Here is a 22,346-nt window from a genome sequence, read left to right as displayed (position 1 = left end):
GGGTGGAGCTAAGGCACCCTTTTGTAATTTTTCCATCTAATACTACACATTACATGTTGCTATGTTTGGAATTCTCTTTGTCAAGTTATAAATGTATAAGATAGATTATATCATGTTAACAATATATAGTGATAGATTATATCATGTTAACAATATATAGTCTATGAAAGTATATTTGTGTTCTTGTTCTTTTTTGGTGTTGAAGGATCTAAATCAGGATTTACCTTGTAAAAAGGTGTTCTAGAGAAGTTATCTCTCTAACCATCTTAGAACTCCTATTTTAATGGAAAGTGTGATTCTAGGGCAATCCCAAAAAGGAGACATTGCACTTTTTTGTTCTTCCCAGGGTATTTATAAAAAAAATATCTCTATGCTCTTAATAAATGAAGTATTAGTACTTTAGTTTCCCCTAAACTTGAAGCAAATTTTATTTTTGAACAAAACAAGACTTAACCTAGAGTATAATCAGGTTACTTTTAAATATCAATAGTTTCTTGGCAGCAATTTGTTTTTGGAATGCAAAAACCATAAAATGGGCTCAATGGCAATGAAAACAAATTTTTAAGATACATTTTAGGGTTAAGAAGCTGTGTGCCCACATAGAAAGAAAAAAATGAAAGTCTGATTTATTTTTTTGTGCATTGAAATGTCCTTTGAAAGAAAAGAGGGCGTATGTGATCAAATTAGCTTCTAATTGATTAGAATATTATGTATTTAAAGTTTGATTTAGTGACAAGTGCATAGTAAAAGATTTTTAAAATGATTTAAAACTCTATAGTTCCTTGCTGTTTTCAATTTTCCCAGTTCAGGTATCAGATATGAGTCAGAAATCAGCCTGATGAATCTTTCCTGAGTTTAAGTCTGAATCTTATAACTATGTGTAGAATGCATGCACTTGAATGCTAAGGAGGATGTTCTGAGGATAGCCAAGCTTCTTGAGGAATATGATCAAGACCAGAAAATAGCCAAAATGCATGCATTTGAATGCTAGTGAGGAGCTTGTAAGGATAGCCAAGCTTCTCCGGGAATAATGAAGTCTTCTTGTTCTATTATCATGAGTGGTTCTAAGCATAACTTCATAAGCGAAGTTATTGAAACTGCTCTCTGGTTTGTACTCTTCTACGTTAACGATTTGACCAGAAACAAGGATAAACAGCAATAAAGAACACAAAGGTACAAAAGAAACGACATTTATCCTGAGAAAACCCTTCCATTTGAAGGGAAAACCTAGCCACTGTTAGAATTATTTAGAATAACTGAGAGAGGGGGGTGAATCAGTTATCCAAGGTCCAATGATGTCCAATACAACTTTTTCTTTTTCCAATCCTTAATAGCACATAACTGAAATTATCATGCATGCAATTGAACATTAAACAACCATAAAAGATAATATGCATCACACCATAACACTAAGGATTTTGATGACCCAGAAACCCTCCAGGAATAAGAAGGTAAAACTGGAGTGGGGGTGATACCCACAAAATAACTGCGCAATTGATTTCAACCACTTCTGATGGTCTGCCCTGTTAAAGGCTTTACACATTGTAAGATGTGACTCTGTTAAAGGATTTAAGAACGTTCAACTTAGAATGTCACCCTGTTAAAGGATTTACATAGAGCTGTTAGGCTCACCCAAGTCCATGGGATTTACAAGTCACCTTCTCAAAAGAATCTTTCATCCCTCTCTAAGGATCTCCTATCCTTCTCCTAAGGATCTCTTCATCCTTCTCCTGAGGATCTCATTATCCTTCTCTTGAGGTTTATCCACCTAGCTGTTAAGCCAACCTAGCAATGTAGGATTTCAATATCTAATACAATGGTAAGAAAGTATTAGAAGGGTTTTGACCTAATACAGATTGCAACCCTAACTGTGCAGATTTCAGATCACTCTTTAGTTCTTTTCTTTGCTTGCCTTTCCTCCCTTGCAGTGCTGACAGCTTGTTCACCCTTCAAGATCTGTCTCCTTGAGTTCTTCCACTCGTTATGCCAATGCACTCTATGGTCACTTGATCAACTCAAAATCTTGATGCTCTCTTCTTACTCCTCTTGGCTTCTTCGCATGATCACACTTATGACCAATTCCCTCTCATGCATGCGTGTTTTATCTCTGACCTGTAACTCCTTATAAAGAAGTTTTGTTCTCGATTTCCCGCTCAAATCTTAATTTGCTCTTGAGAAAATGGTATTGTTTTCCCTCCAAATTGTTTCCTCTAGAAACTTCATGATGAATCCATTAGCATTCGCCTTGAATTGGTTTGCATGGTTTACATAAAATTCTATGACATCTACTCATCATCCTTATCATCCAACTAATTCACAAAATTCGATGTAACAAACTTATCGCTGCTGATCTAGCGAATCTTTGACTTAACAAATAATGCAGCAACTTGGCATCATTGGTTTACTGATGCTCGGCTCCTTCTGTGTTTCTAGGCTTCTATTGTTATTTTACTCGTGCTCGGCACCTGAAGAAATTTTGTGTTACTCGGCACCTGATCTTCACTTGGCACCTGAAGGCTGCTCGGCACCTAAAGATCACTCGGCACACACTAAGTTGAACTTGCTCGGCTTCAACTGAGAATTTGTTCGGCACTAACTAGCTAGCTTGGCTCTCTCCAATGAACTTAGTTAATCCTTACATCATGTGTCTCAGTGTGTCCATCCTCTGTGTCTTAGAGTATGTCATCAATACACTATCTCATCAATGGCTTAGCTGATCCTTATACTTCATTACAACATCATAACTTCAACCTTTCTCTAGGTACTCTAGTTACATCTTATTGAATGCCACCTCCTTGTCAATCAACCAATTGATAGGATTTGGATCACTAAAGCAATTGTCATTCCTGCAAATAGCAATTTTGACATCAATGACAAAACAATGATTGAAAACATTCTTTACCAGTTCCATTATTCTTCATTCATGATCTTTTCAACCATTTCCAACAATCTCCCTCTTTGGCATTGATGGCAAACCAAACTGATCAAATGATTAAGCTGATCAACTTAGTTACCACCAAAATTACATACGTTTTCTGCTTGGTATATAATTCCTTCTTTTGCTAATACAAACTGAATCCTTTGTTCTGCTTCTCCCTTTGGACTGCTGCATCCTTACTCTTCTGAATCTCCCTCTTTCATATACATCTCTCATATATATATATATATATATATATATATATATATATATATATATATATATATATATATATATATATATATATATATATATATATATATATATATATATATATATATATCCCTCTTACTTTGTATTGATCAGTTTCTCATATATCTCCCTCTTTGACATAAATGCCAAAGATGTAGCATCTCCAACATGCTAAATATAAGTTGTGCATCTTCATGTTTTCTCCCTCTGTCACCATGCTTGTGACTGATCTGAAGTTTCTACTCCTGTTGTCATCCTCTACATCATTCTTCTGATATTTCAATGATCTACTCCTGTTGATGCAGGGCAGCTTCTTTGTTGCTTTAGATTGCTTGAGTTAGGGGCATGACCCCCAACTTGCCTCTAAGATATTCATAAGCATCCTTGGGCAATGGTTTGGTGAAGATATCTGCAGTTTGTTCCTTTGTGTGAATGTACTCCATCTTCACTTGTTTGTCTTCCACCAATTCTCTAACATAGTGATACTTGATTGCAATATACTTGGTTTTTGCATGCATTACTGGATTCTTGGATATGTTTATAGCACTTGTATTATTACAATACAGTATCACAGGTTTGGTTACCTCTTCTTTCATTCCTTTCAATAGATGTTTGAGCCACACAATGTTTGTGCAATTGACTGCTGCTGCCACATATTATGCTTCCGCAGTGGACTGAGATGTGCATGTTTGTTTCTTGCTAGTCCAAGTAACTAGCCTTTTACCTAAAAGTAGTGCTCCTCCACTTGTGCTTTTCCTGTCATAAATGTTGCCTCCCCAATCTACATTTGTGTATGCATTGAGCTCAAACTTCTCATTCTTTTTGTAATATAGACCAAAATCATCAGTTCCTTTAAGATACCTCATTATCCTTTTTACTGCCATGAGATGATTTTCTCTAGGATTAGCAGAGAATCTAGCCATTATTCCAACTGCTAGTGCTATGTCTGGTCTACTATGTACAACATATTGTAGTTTTTTAATCATGGATCTGTACATTGTTTGATTGACTTCAGCTGATTCATCATTTTTAGATAGCTTATGTCTTGTTGCCATTGGTGTGCTGACTGGTTTGGAATATTCTAATCCAAACTTCTTGAGTATATCCTTGATGTACTTTGATTGTGTCACAAATATGCCATGTTTTAATTGATGTACTTGCAATCCTACAAAGAACTTGATTTCTCCAAACATAGACATCTCAAATTCATGTTTCATTTTGTCAGCAAAACTTTTGCAAAGTACTTCCTTTTCTCCAAAAACTATGTCATCCACAAATATTTCAGATACAAGAATATCCTTACCTTCTTCTGATTTGATGTACATGTTGTTATCATCAGTTCTTTCAAATCCTGTTTGCACTAGATACTTGTGAAGTCTCTCATACCAAGCTCTAGGGGCTTGCTTTAATCCATATATAGCCTTGTGTAATTTGCATACCTTATTTTTGTTCTTTTCATCAACAAAACCTTCTGATTGCTCTATGTAGACTTCCTCTTCAAGTATACCATTCAAAAATGTGCACTTAACATCCATTTGATAGACTTTAAATCCTTTGAAGGCTGCATATGCCAGTAAGGTCCTTACACCTTCCATTCTAGCAACTGGAGCAAAAGTTTCTCCATAGTCTAGTCCTTCTTCTTGTGCATACCCTTTACAAACTAGTCTTGCCTTGTTCCTTGTGATTTCACCATTCTCATCTAACTTGTTTCTAAACACCCACTTGGTTCCAATTACATTCTTGTCAGCTGGTCTAGAGACTAAGGTCCATGTCTTGTTCTTCTCAATTTGTTCTATTTCTTCTTTCATAGCATTGTACCAGTCATCATCTTTTATAGCTTCAATTACTGTTTTTGGTTCCATTTTGCTGAGCAGACATGTTTCACTTCTTAGTCTATTCCTTGTCATTGGTTCTGTCTCTTTATTTCCAATAATTTGATCTGCAGGATGATGTCTTTTCACATACTTTACCAGTACTGGTTCTTTCCTTGTTTGCATGTTGTCTCTTTCAAAATCTGATCCCTCATGCATATTTTCATCAGATATTTGTTCATTTTCTTCATGTTGGCTGTTCTCAGAATCTGAATGAACATTTTTTGTATTCTACAGCTCGGCTTCTGAATGTGTCTGTTGCTCAGCATTCACTGTCTGTGACTCGGCAGATGCTGAATTTTGTTGTTGATTGTCATTCTGAGTTGCAACTTCACCATTATTAAGTATACTTTCATAAAAGTATACAAAGGTCTTGTATTCTTCTGCTTTCTTGGTGTTCTCAACACTTTGAACTTCTGCAAGCTCATCAAACTTCACATTTGTGCTTTCTACTACTTTGTTAGTATTAGAATTCAAGCACTTATAAGCTTTGCTTCTAGTAGAATAACCAAGAAATGTGCCTTCCTCACTTTTTGCATCAAACTTTCCATTTCTAGACTCTTTGTATATATAGCATTTGCATCCAAATATTTTGAAATGTTTTACATTAGGGGAATGCCCATACCATAATTCAAAAGGTGTAGCATTTGTACCTTTCTTGATTTGAACTCTATTGAGTGTGTAGACTGCAGTACTTACAGCTTCTCTCTAGTACTTGAGTGCAACATTCTTCTCCATCATTAAGGTCCTAGCACAGTCAATAACTGATATATTCCTTCTCTCTGCTATACCATTCTGAGGTGGAGTCCTGGGTGCTGATGTCTGCCTTTTGATTCCTCTTTCATTGCAGAACTCTTCAAATTCTCTTGATGTGAATTCACCTCCTCTATCAGATCTGAGACATTTTAGCCTCTTTCCAATCTCTTTCTCTACTCTGGCCAAGTACCATTTGAACATTTGAAATGCATCTGATTTTAGTTTCAGGAACATGATTGTCATCATCCTTGAATAGACATCTACAAATAGCATTATGTATCTGTCACTTTTGTAGCTTTGCACTTCAATAGGACCACACAAGTCAGTATGAACTAGCTCTAATACTTCATTAGAAGTATAAGTCTTGCTTTTGAAAGTTGACTTGGTCATCTTCCCTAGTTGGCATTGTTTGCACATGGTGTTATCAGGCTTCTTCAACTTTGGTAGACCTCTGACTTTCTTTATCTTGCTGATGCTTATCAGATTGTCTAAATTTACATGACATAGCCTCTTGTGCCATAACCATACATCATCAGTTTGAACAATGAGACAAGAAGCATCTTCCATGTCTAGGTAAAACAAATTACTCCTAGTCTGATCACCTTTTCCTATTAGACTTCCTTGAGAATCATAGATTTTGGCAATTCCATTTCCAAATTCAACCTTGTATCCTATGTTGCCTAACGGTGAGACACTCAACAAGTTATAATTCAGGCCTTCAACATAGTATGCATTATCACATGTTATCTTTTCAGTAAGCTTGATACTACCTTTCCCTTTGATCTGACATGGTGCATTGTTACCAAATCTAACACTATTTCCTTCATATTGAGTAAAGGTAATGAACTTACTTTTGTCTCCAGTCATGTGATGAGAGCATCCGCTGTCTATGATCCATCTATCATTCTTGTTCATGCAGGTTACCAGGGCAGTTGCTTCATCTTCATTTGATTCATCTTTCATAGCCACATAGACTACTTCATCATCATTTTCGTCAGAGTCTTCTTCAACAATGTAGCATCTTTTGCCTTTACCTCTGTAGTCCTTGTTGTCCTCTTTCTTGTTCTTGAAGTTGCCTCCATCCTTGTAATTTTTCTTTTGTGTGCATCTGGCTGCAATGTGACCAACTTCATTACAATTAAAACAAATGATTGGTAGCTTACCTTTGAATTTGCCTCTTCCTCTGTGAAATCTTCTTGCTAGTAATGTCTCTAATTGGTCTACATCATCTTCATCAATGTTGCTGTCACTAGATACATACTTTCATTTTCCATTCTTTTTCTTTGTTTGCACCTCATCATTGTCTTTTATCGTCATCTTGGCTTTGAATGCAGATTCAAAGTTTTCTAGCTTGTAGTTGTCAAAGTTGGATAGCTCAAAGGCAGTGAGTCTTCCAATTATTCCTTCAAATGTCACTGTGTTGCCTGGTACACACCTTAGCTCTTGGATGGTTGATACTCTTATAGCATAGATAGGAAGCAAAGTTCTCAAATATTTGCCACATACTGTTTCTTCTGCTAACTGTCCTCCTAGGCTTCTTATGGCACTGACTACTTCCTTAATTCTTGCACCGTATTGAGCAGCATTTTCTCCTTCTTCTATTTTCATATCATCAAACTTTCCTCTTAGGCTCTCTCTTTTAGCTCTCTTGACATTATCATCTCCTCCATAGATTCTTGATAATGTTTCCCACATCTAATGTGAAGTATCACATCCTTTGATGTCATCATACTCGGCATAGCTTAGAGCTGAAGCAATATCTAACATCGCTTGATTGTGCTCCTTCTTCTTGCTCATGTCATCTGCACTGAGGGGTCCTGCAGGGTCTACATGATCAACTGTGATTGAGGTCTGTGCATAGTCACCTATTGATCCGAGGTGTAGCTTCATGAGACTTTGCCATGCAACAAAGTTGTTTTTATTTAGCTTGGGAACTTCTCTATTGGACATCTTGATCTTCCTGCTACTAGTACCTTGAAACAAATCAGTCGTCTGCTCTGATAACAATTGTTAGAATTATTTAGAATAACTGAGGGGGGGGGGGTGAATCAGTTATCCAAGGTCCAATGATGTCCAATACAACTTTTTCTTTTTCCAATCCTTCATGGCACATAACTGAAATTATCATGCATGCAATTGAACATTAAACAACCATAAAAGATAATATGCATCACACCATAACACTAAGGATTTTGATGACCCGGAAACCCTCCAGGAATAAGAAGGTAAAACTGGGGTAGGGATGATACCCACAAAATAACTGCGCAATTGATTTCAACAACTTCTGATGGTCTGCCCTATTAAAGGCCTGCCCTGTTAAAGGCTTTACACATTGTAAGATGTGACCCTGTTAAAGGATTTAAGAACATTCAACTTAGAATGTCAACCTGTTAAAGGATTTACATAGAGTCGTTAGGCTCACCCAAGTCCATTGGATTTACAATCACCTTCTCAAAAGAATCTTTCATCCCTCTCTAAGGATCTCCTATCCTCCTCTCTGAGGATCTCTTTATCCTTCTCCTAAGGATCTCTTTATCCTTCTCCTGAGGATCTCATTATCCTTCTCTTGAGGTTTATCCACCTAGTTGTTAAGCTAACCTAGCAATGTAGGATTTCAATATCTAATACAATGGTAAGAAAGTATTAGAAGGGTTTTGACCTGATACAGATTGCAACCCTAACTGTGCAGATTTCATATCACTCTTCAATTCTTTTCTTTGCTTGCCTTTCCTCCCTTGCAGTGCTGACAGCTTGTTCACCCTTCAAGATCTGTCTCCTTGAGTTCTTCCACTCGTTATGCCAATGCACTCTATGGTCACTTGATCAACTCAGAGTCTTGATGCTCTGTTCTTACTCCTCTTGGCTTCTTCTCATGATCACACTTATGACCAATTCCCTCTCATGCATGCGTGTTTAATCTCCGACCTGTAACTCCTTATAAAGAAGTTCTATTCTCAATTTCCCGCTCAAATCTTAATTTGCTCTTGAGAAAATGGTATTGTTTTCCCTCCAAATTGTTTCTTCTAAAAACTTCATGATAAATCCATTAGCATTCGCCTTGAATTGGTTTGCATGGCTTATATAAAATTCTATGACATCTACTCATCATCATTATCATCCAACTAATTCACAAAATTCGATGTAACAAACTTATCGCTGCTGATCTGGCGAATCTTTGACTTAACAAATAATGCAGCAACTCGGCATCATTGGTTTACTGATGCTCGGCTCCTTCTATGTTTCTAGGCTTCTATTGTTATTTTACTGGCACTCGGCACCTAAAGAAATTCTATGTTACTCGGCACCTGATCTTCACTCGGCACCTAAAGATCATTCGGCACCTGAAGGCTGCTCGGCACCTGAAAATCACTCGGCACACACTAAGTTGAACTTGCTCGGCTTCAACTGAGAATTTGTTCGGCACTAACTAGCTAGCTTGGCTCTCTCCAATGAACTTAGTTAATCCTTACATCATGTGTCTCAGTGTGTCCATCCTCTGTGTCTTAGAGTATGTCATCAATACACTATTTCATCAATGGCTTAGCTGATCCTTATACTTCATTACAACATCATAACTTCAACCTTTCTCTAGGTACTCTAGTTACATCTTATTGATTGCCACCTCCTTGTCAATCAACCAATTGATAGGATTTGGATCACTAAAGCAATTGTCATTCCTGCAAGTAGCAATTTTGACATCAATGACAAAACAATGATTGAAAACATTCTTTACCAGTTCCATTATTCTTCATTCATGATCTTTTCAATCATTTGCAACAGCCACACCAGAAAAATATCACGTTTATTGATAATAAAATGTTCAAGTACAATGCTTTCACTTGATTCAATTGACACAACGCAATCACATATATATACAGAATTGAGAGAGACTTCATATCAAAACCAAAGGTCTCTTCAATTTCAAATACAAGTCTTTTCATATTTCCAAAGTCACGACTCTTCGCATGACACATGTCTCTTCATATAATATTATCATAAATATCTTCTGTAGCTGTTGACACAATATAGAGGTAATTTCTCAATAACAAATCAGAGATAAAGATCTCTATCACAGCTAAGATCTTCAACATTCTGCTCTATACAACTGTCAGAGCTGTGTGTACATATATAGTTGTCTAAGGCGTAGAGAAGCAACTGATACAAGAAAATCTGATGATCAAGTCTCACATTTGGTTTTAAGAATCGTCTACAGTAACATGGCATTTCATGCAAGATTTGTTATGAAGCCTCGAACTCTGACTATAGTGATGAAATCTTTGACTCTGTCTCCAAGAATTTAGCCTCTAACCCTAACCTGCAATAGCACAGGATTAGCACTGGTACCCTTCATTAAATAAGACCTATCATGAGTCTCCAATGTGAATCCAAATCCCTCAGCTACTAGTTGTATTATCTGGGACTCTACAAGTGAATTTCAATATTTCAGCAAATTTTCTACCAGAATAAACTCTAACAATGTCACAGATTGGATGAGCTTAATGGCAGTAAGATTGGTCCCGACTAATTTTGTGAGAAGATTGCTAATGGAAGGTGACACAAAACTGTCAATAGACACAATGGCCTATTGAGAGTGCTAAGGAAACGTGTAATTCAAAGACCTTCAAAAATTCATTCTTTCTATCATTCAAGAGAAGGTAATAAGGCACACATACAAATTGTTTGGCTAAGTTGGGCATGGTCTCCTCAAAGAAGATGATGGTGGGTTCCCGAGAGAATATAAGGATGTTGTAAAGTTGGACCTGATAGGAATCGTGCATTTGAATTATCATAATTCAAATTCCATGTGGCTAGCAATAGAATAATTTTCTTACAGATAAATGTTATTAGTGGGCCTCAACATAACGTACCACCAAAAGAGCAATGGATCAGACCCGGGCCGTATGGAAAACTCGGCCAAAACCAAGCCAACTTCATATGAGTGTGTGTACGTTTACTAATATTTTTAGTGAAAATGTCAAGTTGATTTTCTAGTACTTTCGAGCTCAAACAAGTCTGCAAATTGAGGTTGCAGACCGCCCAGTCTGACTAGGAATGAGGTTCGTGAATCCCCTCACCAAAACCCGGCCATTCTCAACACTTTAGTTTATTCCAATGGCTTTGGGCCTCTGGAAGTACAAATAAAAACTAAAATCTAAGTGAAAAAATGATGGGGAGATCTTCATTAGCGGAAGATATAAATGATCCGGAATGCCAAAAAGCGTTTGTTATCTCTCCCAATAACTGGAATTTGATTACAAGATATGTCCAATGATTGTATTGCATTGGTAATGCACGAAATCATTTCACCACTGTTTTGAAATTAATACCTACACTTTCTTAAGATTATTTTGATATCATTTCTTGCTTGAAAATACACAATAGGATGAAATTTTAATGCATAACGTTATTTTACCATTAAGGATCAGAATTAAGAGAAAAATTATGAAGGGTTTATTTGCAATTCAAAACCCAAGAAACCCTAGAATGGGTTCAGTTCACTTGTATGCATGAGATCCTTAAAATGGCAAAAATGAATAAACCAGTAAACAATGAAAAGAAAAAGAAAGAAAATAGAAACGACTCTGAACACTGTAACTCAGTGAGATTTCAGATCAAAGCCACTTTAAAGTGTTTTAATAACATGATGAAGAAGAAGCTTGTAATGTTTTGTCAATCTAAAATGTTGGACAGAATTGTGTGACAAAACTTAAAAAGGAATGGTAGGCTGGATTAGTTGCCTGTATGATGTCTTCCAGACGATCATTGCATCTGTGAGCGCGAGGCTGCCGATCTTCTTCCTTTGGATTTCCCCATGGGCTGTTTCGGCGAGGCACTGGTCTTTCCGCCATCGGATATATACAGATCAACAAAATTCACTGTCGCCCACATGCCATAAATCAAACAGATTACATTATATGAGATTATATAAGGTTAAAACACCATTTATCAAATTTATTTAAACAAATAGCTACACTAGGAAAGAGACCCACTAGCAGCTAATTTGGGGCATCTACATCTGTTAAATCATACACCTCTCCAGTTGATTGAAGAGCTTAAAGTTAAGGTTTTAGTGTTTGGATATTTAAGATTTGTCTATAGAGGTCGTTAAGTGTGTAGTGGTTGAAAACTGCCATTTTAAAACCCTCTCCTGATATCCATTATGTTCACCCCTCAAAAGTGTCATTTTAAAACACTTGCCCGATATATTGAGACTTGGTGTCATATCATTAGTATTTATGAAGTTGTTGTAGATTTTTGGTGTGTAATTTTGGTAGAAAAACTTCAGGGTCAATTTTGAAAGCCTTAGAGGCCCTAGATGAGCTCCAAAATGGGGTCAAGTTAAAGATTGTGTGAGTTAGGCCCTATAAATTAAAAGTTGAGGATTTTGGAATGGGGTTATAATAGCCAAATGGAGGAACAATTCAAAAGTTATGGATTTCCAAAGTTTGGCTGACTGAAATTTCCAAAATAAATGTCAAAAGTGTATTGGATTGACTCTATATGTATTTTTAGCATTGGCCGACCTCAAAGGTTAGGGTTTGATCTCTAGAAAATTCATGAGCAACATAAAATTGCCTATAAAAGAAAGGCATGTAGATTGTCTAAGACAGCTATGGCTGATAGTTTGTGGCTCTGTATTGCAAATTATTACAAGGAAGGTGCCCGTGTGGGTTTGCATATTGTATTTCAAAATTGTATAATTTTGCATTTGCGATGATAATAAGAAAGACCATCTTTTGTTCTCACAAATTGTTGTTATTTCTTTGTTTATGTTACGTGTTTGTGGTATTAAGGAGAGCACCCTTCATCACTTTTATATTGTAAATCTTTAAACTGAGTGCACACTTAATGAGTGTTGCAAAATCCTTTAACAACGTATACTTTAATAGGTCTTTGTAAGTACTTGAAATAGAATATTGATTACTCCTAACAAGGTAAATCACTAGAAGTGATATTTTTGTGTGCTCTAACCGAGCAACCTTTATGCTACAACAATGAAGGATTGTGGGTGTCATCCACACCGCAATTTTCCTTCTAACCAAGAGTTTCTGCATGACCAAAATCATGTGTATTGTCATGATGTGTGTTATGTGTTTATGATTGAAGTTTTTAACTTAAGTTTATTTTCATTCATCAAAAGTTGCTAAGTTTATGCATGCAAAATGAGTTTAGAGATCCAAATGTAAATCAATCATTAAGGGTTAAAAGTTTTAGAAGGTATTCATTCACCCCAACCCCTCCACCACCACCCCCCCCCCCCCCCCCCAACACCTTAACTTTTCATCATGAACAAATATTCTGCCAAATTATCGGATGTGGCTCTGTTAGTTGAAGCTCAAAATAATGAGGATGATAAAAATGGAGGTGATGCCCCTAAATCATATTGGAAAGGTGCATTGGTGGGATCGTCTACCAATACTTTGGGGTCAATTTCCTAAACTTCATTCAGACTAAAGAAGGGACGAAAATCTACCTCCACGATACTAATATGGTAGGATTGTTTCCTCCATATAACTTGCTCTACTTGGAGGATTTATTTCCTTCTGGTCATCCATTGACATAGTTTCATAGTCATAACCCATTGGTAATTGAAGGGAAATGTTTATATCATTTTTATGTCATGTGGATTATTTCTATTCAAGTTCATGGTGAAGGATGATTTGATATGTGTCCTCTTTGGCTCATGAGCATATGATAAACACTTCCTAATGCTTTCCAAATAGAAGCTAAGGTTTGAGTCATTTTTGAAACTCAATTGGACAACTCCTATGGGGGTTAGAATGTCAAGTATCCCACTAGAATTTTAGGATGAGTGAATTTTTTGATGGGTGAGAAATTCCTTCAACCACTACACTATAATAGATATCGTCGCATTAGCCAAATCTAGGTTAGTATTTACCCAGTTTTATGTTAATGTTGCTAGTAATAAGCCCCTTCCTAATTTTCTTACTTTAAAATCCAAGTAGCGCAAATGTACCCATGTTTTCATTTGCGAGAATGGCATGTTATACTTGTCAAAGATGTGCTAAGTGTTAGAATGAATGTTGATGGTATTCCTAGGGAGGGTATATTAGCATTGTTGGAGACATTATTCTTAGGTCGTGTTGCATTCATGATAGTGTTTGTCATTGATGTCAATATATTGGTTATTGTGTAAAGACTGACAGAAACAAAGAGAGATTTGCTTCGCATTGTTCAAGGATTGAAGAATGACTTAAGCACACTTGAGAATATGTTCTATAGTATGTCTAGATGCTACACTTAAGAGTGTGTACAAAAAACATGAAGATTGGATAGATTTATGTGGATTTTAGTGAAGGCTTCTTTTAGACGACATTTATGAAAAGTGGGTACTATTGTTTGGATTTTATCTCCTAACAGAGATGGAATCTTGTTGAGTGAGATGAGAAATGGATTCAAGACATGTTAAATATGACCTGGTTAAGTTAGCATGATTCGATGTCCATTGCATGAAAACTCATGAAGATTGTGAGCCGACAGATTAAATGTAATCTTGGTTAAATTGTAAAAATATAATGTAACTATTGGAAACAATTGATTAATTGTGTATTGTCTTTGATGTTACACAAAATGCCATATCATTGCCAGTTAGTGTATGCCAAGCTCACTCGGGTGATGAAGACAGTTTCCTGTATCTGTCGAGCATTCCAGAGTTTGTCTAATTTAGAAGACAGTGTCTATCGAGTTCACTTGGTCATCAAAGGAAAGATTGCAGAAGTTGAGTGTTAACCGAGCTCACTTGGTTAATAAAGAAAATGTTGGATGGAACCAATGTTAACCGAGCTCACTTGATTACCAAAGGAACTTTGTGAATATGCAGTGTTAACCGAGTCTAACACAGGAAAATCATTTTTGAGTTAGTGTCTACCGAGCATGGTCGACTAATGAAGGATTTTCTTGTTTTGGCATATTGAGTTCAATTGATTTAGTTGTTGGTTCTAGCCGACTAAGAAGTTAAATATTAAGTATTATAATTTGTATTCAAGCCGACTTGACAATTTGTGAGATATAAATATAAGGTCAAGTTGAGGATTGAAGCAGAAGTGGAAATGAATAGAAGATTTGATGATGATTAGAGGAAGTGAATTAGAAGGATAAGAAGAATATCCTTGTTGAGTTGCAAAGATACATTTGATCAGGAAGGATCAAGTATACAAGCAAGAATTGATATATGTAATTAGCAATTCAGTTGCATCAAAAATCAAGTCATCTCATTGTTACTCTCTAACATTGTAGCAATGATCTAGATCTCTTAACCAAGGCGGCTTAACAACTATTTGTAAATCCTCTAACAAAGTGGCATTTCTAATTGAATTGCCTAAAGACCTCTAACAAGGCCACTCTTAACAAGATGCTTAAATCCTCCAATAGGGTCACACCTAACAGTATGTTTTGTTACCTTTAACAGGGTTGGCTCCTAACAAGGCTCACTTTAGAAGAGTGAAAATCAATAACTAGTTGCAATTGGTGGTTTTTTCCAAATTGGGTTTCTACGTTAAATCTTGGTATCACTTGTGTTCATGTTATTTCTTTTATATGTATGCAACTAAGTTAAATAAGATTAATCACAGATAATATCTAAAAGATTTCATCTTAAGTAGTTACCGAGTTATTTTAGTGTTTACCGAGTTACGACATTTTCTAGTGTAAACTGAGTGCATGTGTGTTTGTTGAGTTACAACAGAATAAATGCAATTTATACATAGTATTGATTTGTACTAACAACTAAGGGATCTTGGATTTATTTTTGTAGTAACCGATGCACCTCTCCCCTCTTAGTTACTGCTCTTATATTTCCAACAGTAACATGTATTATAATATCTTAAAGTGCTCCTATATTATCATTGTAAATTGGTAAAGCCTCAAGACTGACTCAATAATTTGATTTAGGACTTGGTATAAAGGAAAGGTCATTTCCTTGTGGTAGGATATGGTATGCGGTCATATCTTTGCAATATCTATTGCATAAGCTTGTTATGCAAAGTTGTGAAGACCATAGTAGAGTTTGGTGTAGTTGAGGTGCAGTAAGCTTACAAAGAAATTGTATTTGGAAAGATTGGTTGAGTATTTGTTGTTTCACATTGTATTATTTAGAAGGAATAATACACAGGTTATTTGGTCAGTGAGTTTAGTGGTCTTCCTTTCAACTCTTAAGCGGGTTGGCACAACTCCTAATAGGGTTGGAATCTCCTAACATGGATTCAAAATCTTCCAATATGGACTCATATGTACTTATTGTATTTCATTGACTCCTAACAAGGTCTATCCTCTTACAAGGATCTATTATATTAGTAAATCATTTTGTGGGTACCATCCCTACTAGGGTTTTCCCTATGATCATTAGCATGAATTTTGATGATATTCCTAAGGGGGAGTATCCTAGCAGCGCTGAAGACATGATTCAGAGGTTCTATGTTGCATTCATGATAGACTTTGTCATTGGTGTCTATATATATTAGTTATTATGTGAAGATTGACAAAGTAACGAACATAGTTTGTATTTGTGTGGTTCGAGGAGTCAAGATGAGCCTATACATAGTTGAGGATATGTTCTAAAGAGTATCTAGATGCTATAGTTAAGAGTGTGTACAAAAATATGAGTACTAGACAAAGTTATAATGGATTTAGTAAAGGCAGCTTTCAGACAGTGTTTCTAGAAAGCAAGTATTGTTATTTGGATTATTTCTCCTAATAGAGATGGAATATGATTAAGCAAGGTTATATAGAGATAGAAGACATGTTGAAGATGTTGTGTTTAATCATGCATGCCCAAATGAATAGCGAGTGTAAAGTTATGAAGACTGTGAGATGACAAATTACTTATAATTGTGAAAAAGATGTAATATTGTAATGTAATGTGTAAATGTAATGTCTTAAGTTGGTCCTATATTATTATTTTAAATGGAAAAGCCTTAAGGGTGACTCAATAACGTTTTTTAGGACTTGGTATAAATGAAATATATTTTTCTTCGTTGTAATCATCAATAATATCAATTTTTTGTGATATGCAAATTTGAGAGTGGTATCTAGTGTGGATTTTGTATTGAGTGAGAACATATTATATTATGTGAACTTACATACAAACATCTTTTGGATCAAAGAAGTAATTTGTATAGTTGAGGCATAATGAGCTTACAAGGAACTCTATTTGGCAAGAGAAGTTGTTGTTGGACAGTTGTTGACATACACTTGTATTATTCAACTAGGATAGTATTGAAGATGTTTGGACATTGAGTCATTCTATCTTCCTTTCAACTCCTAACAAGGATTCAAAGTCTCCAAACAAGGACTCTATGTACTAAATGTATTTTATTGACTCTTAACAAGGTCCATCCTTTTGCAAGGAACATACATTTTATTACATCATCTTTTGGGTACAATCCCCACCAAAGTTTTTCCTAGTCAACAAACCTGGTGTTATTGTGTACAATTATCTTTATGTGATTGTTGCATCTATTGTTTACATATTTCAGACTTAATAAGGATATTAAGAGTTTTTTTAATTGGATAACTAATTCACCACCCCCCCCTCTCCCCCACCAATTATCTTGGTGGACTTCACTTTCTAACAATTGGTATCAAAGTATCAGGCCCATAAAGGAAAAGTTTAACAACTTACTGTTGCAAAAACCATAAATTTGAATCTATATGAAGCAAATGAAAATCCCAATTCCTTCTATGCTTATGCAATGACAAAGGCCTGAAATAGCTACTTACATGAACTATGAGATTCACAAGCTAATTATGGGTATACTTTTCAGATCTACAATATGAAAAGGAAAAATATTTTGATTATGAATTGAACTTCAACACAACCCACATATAAAACAATAAGAAACATGTAGATACTATGACTGATCAGTGGCCTATCCATTGGGTATTTCGTCAATCATAAAATACATTAGGGTATTTTGATCTATCCATTCACTTTGTGAATCAGACATCAAAGTTCAAACTGAATCTCATGCTCATTGGATACTTCCATGAAATCTGCAACCCTGTCAAGACATATCAAGCATTTACTTTGTTTGGACTCAAAATTGCATTCATGATTTTGAGTACCGTCCTAAAAATTGAGTCCTATAAGCGCATTTAAATGCATGTGTATCTAGATCTCCTTTTGAGGCCTAAGAGGTGTTTAATGTTTCTAACACCTTGCATTCATCTTATCCATGCATTTCATGAAGATAAAATTGACATTCCAAGTCATTTCGTGAAGTTTCATTTTGAGAAATGTTCAAATTTGCATTTTTGCTTAAATGTCAAACAATGATAGGTAGCCTAGTTTGCATTTGAATATCTCATACCTCATAATGTTTCATGACTTGCCACTTTGGGAGTGTTTACTATGCATATCAGAGAACCTATATTTCAAATTTCAAGTCATTTTGACATTTTTTGATTAGGTTTTGAATCCCTCAAATTCGATTGTTTACTATTGTCATGCTGATGCAAATTGTTCAAAATTCTGGGAGGCCCTGTTTGACCTATTATAACTTTGATCCAGTTGATCAAAATGAGAAAATTCCTTTTGCATTATATTCTAGAGGTTAGAGACTTGCTATGTTTCAGATTTGAGCCTATGATGAATCCGTTTGATCAATTTTCAAACATGATTCCAAATGCAATTTCTAAAGTTTTACTGGTGTCATAAAGTGCAAATTGATCAGTACCCTTGTTTAGGATGTCATAACTCTAAGCTCGTGACAGGTGAGAACAAATGGATTGTACTGTTGTGTTCTACTCTAAAAATTCTCTAAATGTGTCAATTTGTAAGTCTTGACGAATCTGTTTGCACACTTTGCCAAGTCCATTTCGTTTGCAAAAATCACTTTTCTACCTATGTTCCCAGTTTTGCAAATCCAAGTAGCCCAATTTGACCACTCACCAAATTTGCCCTGTTATTCATCATGAGCCCTAATCATAGATTTACACTTCCCTCATGACAATGAACTAATGCCCCAATTTTTATTCCCCCAAATGCCTATTTGACATGTTTTCAAAGGCAAACCCAAACGTGATTTATTGTTTTCTAATATGTTTTCTTGCAGGCAATTTTATGAAGGCAACTTTGATGGTCGATATCTTTTGACCAAGGTGTCATCATGACACAAGATTTAGCAAGGTGCAAGAATATGGAATAAAGAATTAACATGTCATATTACATGGCTAAATTAGGTGTTTTGGTCAATTTTTTAGGCCAGTCAAAGGACCCCTTGGCACGAAATTGACAGTTTGCAAGAGAAGTTAGAAAACCGTTTCTAAAGGTTGAATCACTAATGTAAATGGTTTTCAATTGGTGTCAGATGTTCATTGGATTAGTTTAAGATTTCTAGGTGTTTGAATTCAATTTTTTTTTAGTTAGACATGCTTTGGGGCTTGGCTAAATTCATCAGATTACTAAATGGGGTGGAATCTTTTTGGTCAAATGGACATCATATGAATATGCACTTATCATCAAGATATTTATTTCATAAGACACTATGGTCATCTTTAAAGTTTGAATGGGCTCTAGTGTTTCAAAGGTGAATTTTAGCATTATTCTAGATTGAATTGGGATGGGAGAGACACATGTTCAAGAATATGGTAGTTGCAGTAGTTGCTTTTGTAGATATGAAATGTATGAGGAGATACGACATGGAATCTATATTTGGTATATTAAATGTCCTTTAATTAGTGTAAATCTTCTTTTAAAGGGACCATTATACCATTTAATGAGGCATGCCAAGTGTTACAGACACTATAGTAGGCCAAGTAAAACCATTATTCACATCACAGAGGACCTAATGCAGCATCCCAAGTATAAATCTTTGGCAAGTCTTACACATATGCCATTGAATAATGAAGAAAATCTGCCACACAAATGATCAGAGGGATCTCAATTGGACAGTGATCATAATAATATATTGTTGGTAGCAAGTGTAGGTAGCAATCATGAATGATGATGGTGCTTGTAACAAGTCAAGCATTTCTATTATCAAACTATTCTCAACCTACATTAAAAGGGATATACCAAGATTAGGAAATGAGGATATAGCTATTTTTTGCCAACCAAAAGCTTTATGGTACATGCCCCATAATGAGATCGTTTTTAAAAGAGAAGAGTTTACATAGGAGACATTTGAAGATCGATTGAAGAAGCAAAGAGCCTAATTATTGGGGGAGAAGAATGTATCGATGGTGCAACTAGACATCAAAAGGAGGTTCCAATTTTTATAGTAAAATGTGAGAGAGACAAAGATACTAAGAAACTATAGAAATAAAGAGGAATGTTAGCGCTCCAACAATCATATTAGGGTTACAACTGATTTCAATAAGTTAACCATTATTGAGTAATCCTCAGAATAAAAGATAGATTCCTATATGATTATAAGAGGGCAATGTGTGCACAAATTACCAAACACCCACCTGCTCTTTATGAACTTTGATATGTAGAAATTATGGTATGTTTCTCCATGATGATTTTGAATATGCAATGCATGATGTGAGAGAGTTGTTGACTAGAGAAGTCTGAGAAAACAAACACAATGCAATTTTTGTCCTTCAGCTTGATCACCATGTGTTCACCTTGTCTGTAAGAAGCTTGTGTTGTTTTAGGATGATGACTTTCTTCTAAGAGCACTTGCAAGGAGAAGACAACATCTACTAGAAGGAAGACATTAAGGTGAGGTGTCATGAGCATACTAATTTTGTTTTATATTTGATTGATGAGGCGACAATGGAAGATGGAGCCTTGATTGATCCTACCTCTACATTAGTTTAAAGTTGGACTATCACCATTGGTGGAGATGGAAGTGATCTCTTATATGCCTCACGATTTGTTAGCATAGGTTGGTTTGCTACATGAGTGTAAAGGCACAGGCGGCTAGTTCTATAAATAAGAATCTTGCGTGGAATGTTTCATTTTATCAAAATGATCAATGGTGGGCATCCTCTCCCCCCCACTAATGTACCCTTGTCCTCCATCAATTACTATCTCCAACTCATCGAATTAAGCCAGTACCTTAGGATGAATACATTGGATGGCATAATCTTTCCCAATGTTTATTGCTTCTAACAAAGCGATGTCTTTGTGCTTCTAGACTATAGTTGCATTGAGAATATGAACTCTTTCTTTTATTTCAAAGCCACAAGGTGCAAGGAATGAGCCCAGGAGTCTAAATCATTGAAGGAACCCTTGAGCATGTATTTTGAAAAGGAGGCATTTAAAGGGTGCAGATTATGCATGTGCAGATAGTTTTTGGTTATGGTAATGGAGGGCCTATAATTTACAGAAAATGAGAGATTGATTGGAGAGGTTACCTAAAGAGCCAACACATACTAATGGGGAAACAGGAGTAGAGAGGACCGAGAGTGACCGTTGGTGGAGTCTCTGAAATCCATTTTACATCCTTCTCCGTAGCTCTATGCTAACATATTTTCTTCTTCTCAAATGTTTTTGCCTTCTTGATTTACATGAAGACATGAGTTGAGATGAGTGAAGACTAGGACTAGTATGGAAGATTATGAGCAAGAAGGGGAGACTTGCATTCTAATATGATCGCCTATCAAGTCATGTAGAAGCAATAGTTAAAAGAAGAAAAGGTAAATGGTTTAATCCCACATTGGTTATGGAATGGGAGTCTTAAACATTTAAATACTCCAATACATACCATACTAAATGTCTTGAAGACATGACCTTTTTGAGACGTGAGCTCAAGTGCAAGGGACCCACTACACCAAGTTGGAGGGAGAACGTAATGAAATTTTGAATGCCCACACATAGTGACTAGATGATGACATGGCTTGACATCCAACCAGGAGTTGACATGTGCAGCAGGATAATAAACCATAAGATGACACATGGAAATGGTCCTCAGAGCTTGGCACAAAAATTGAGGTGCTAACATTGCATAACAGGACATGTTGCAGCTTGTTGCATTCTTACAAGTGATGTGGTAGTTTGGTGACTAGGATGCGAGAATGTGAGAGTGCAACATGTGGCACTAGGTAATGATGTGTCATCGGGAAGATTAGGTACACTAGATCATGCCATGTGGTAGATCAGACGACTTTTGCTATTTCGCAAAACAAAGATGTAAGGAAGATAAGAAATGCGAAAAAGCGAGAATCTGACATGTGGCAATGGGCCTCGGGTCGAAATGGTAGTCTTGTCAACCAATCAAAAAGTGCCACATGGCAATGACGTGGTAGGTGCACCCAAAAGATGATGACCTGGTGCTAACTGTATAGGAAGAGGGCCAATCTAATGATGCCACATGTCAAGCAGTCAAACTTGGGTTGACCCAAATTTATAATTAGAGGGAAAATTTCAAAAGTGCCGAGATAATATTTTTAAAATGTTTTTCTCTTTATCATGTGCATATATGATTTTTAAATCAGAAAAGTTATATTCTAAAGTTTTGACTTTAAGATAATTTTAATATTTTTGAAAATGAAGTGCAAACCTAAAAACCAGTCGAGGAGCCTATTTTTTTAATTTGATCCTCTAGACATTTCTGATGTGCCAACATAAGATTATCATATAC

General features: G+C 35.9%; 1 protein-coding gene across 2 annotated transcripts in view; it reads right to left on the bottom strand.

Moving 5' to 3' along the window:
- Nucleotides 1-11,790, bottom strand: part of LOC149544733 (hexokinase-1 protein) — a 65,998-nt gene extending 54,208 nt beyond the window's left edge. Inside the window, exon 1 of one of the 2 annotated variants that reach the window (XM_089795303.1) lies at nucleotides 11,535-11,790. In XM_089795303.1, coding sequence (XP_089651429.1) covers nucleotides 11,535-11,645 — 111 coding nt within the window. In that variant the 5' untranslated portion in view covers nucleotides 11,646-11,790. The remainder of the gene's footprint in view (nucleotides 1-11,534) is intronic. The other variant, XM_089795302.1, reaches the window with a different exon arrangement.
- Nucleotides 11,791-22,346: the final 10,556 nt, after the last annotated feature.

Source organism: Cupressus sempervirens, chromosome 8 (genome assembly GCF_028749045.1).
Source record: "Cupressus sempervirens isolate cs-2001-9-10 chromosome 8, ASM2874904v1, whole genome shotgun sequence".
Classification (NCBI taxonomy): domain Eukaryota; kingdom Viridiplantae; phylum Streptophyta; class Pinopsida; order Cupressales; family Cupressaceae; genus Cupressus; species Cupressus sempervirens.
Note: the sequence above shows the minus strand (reverse complement) of the source record. Positions and strands in the feature narration are given on the sequence as shown.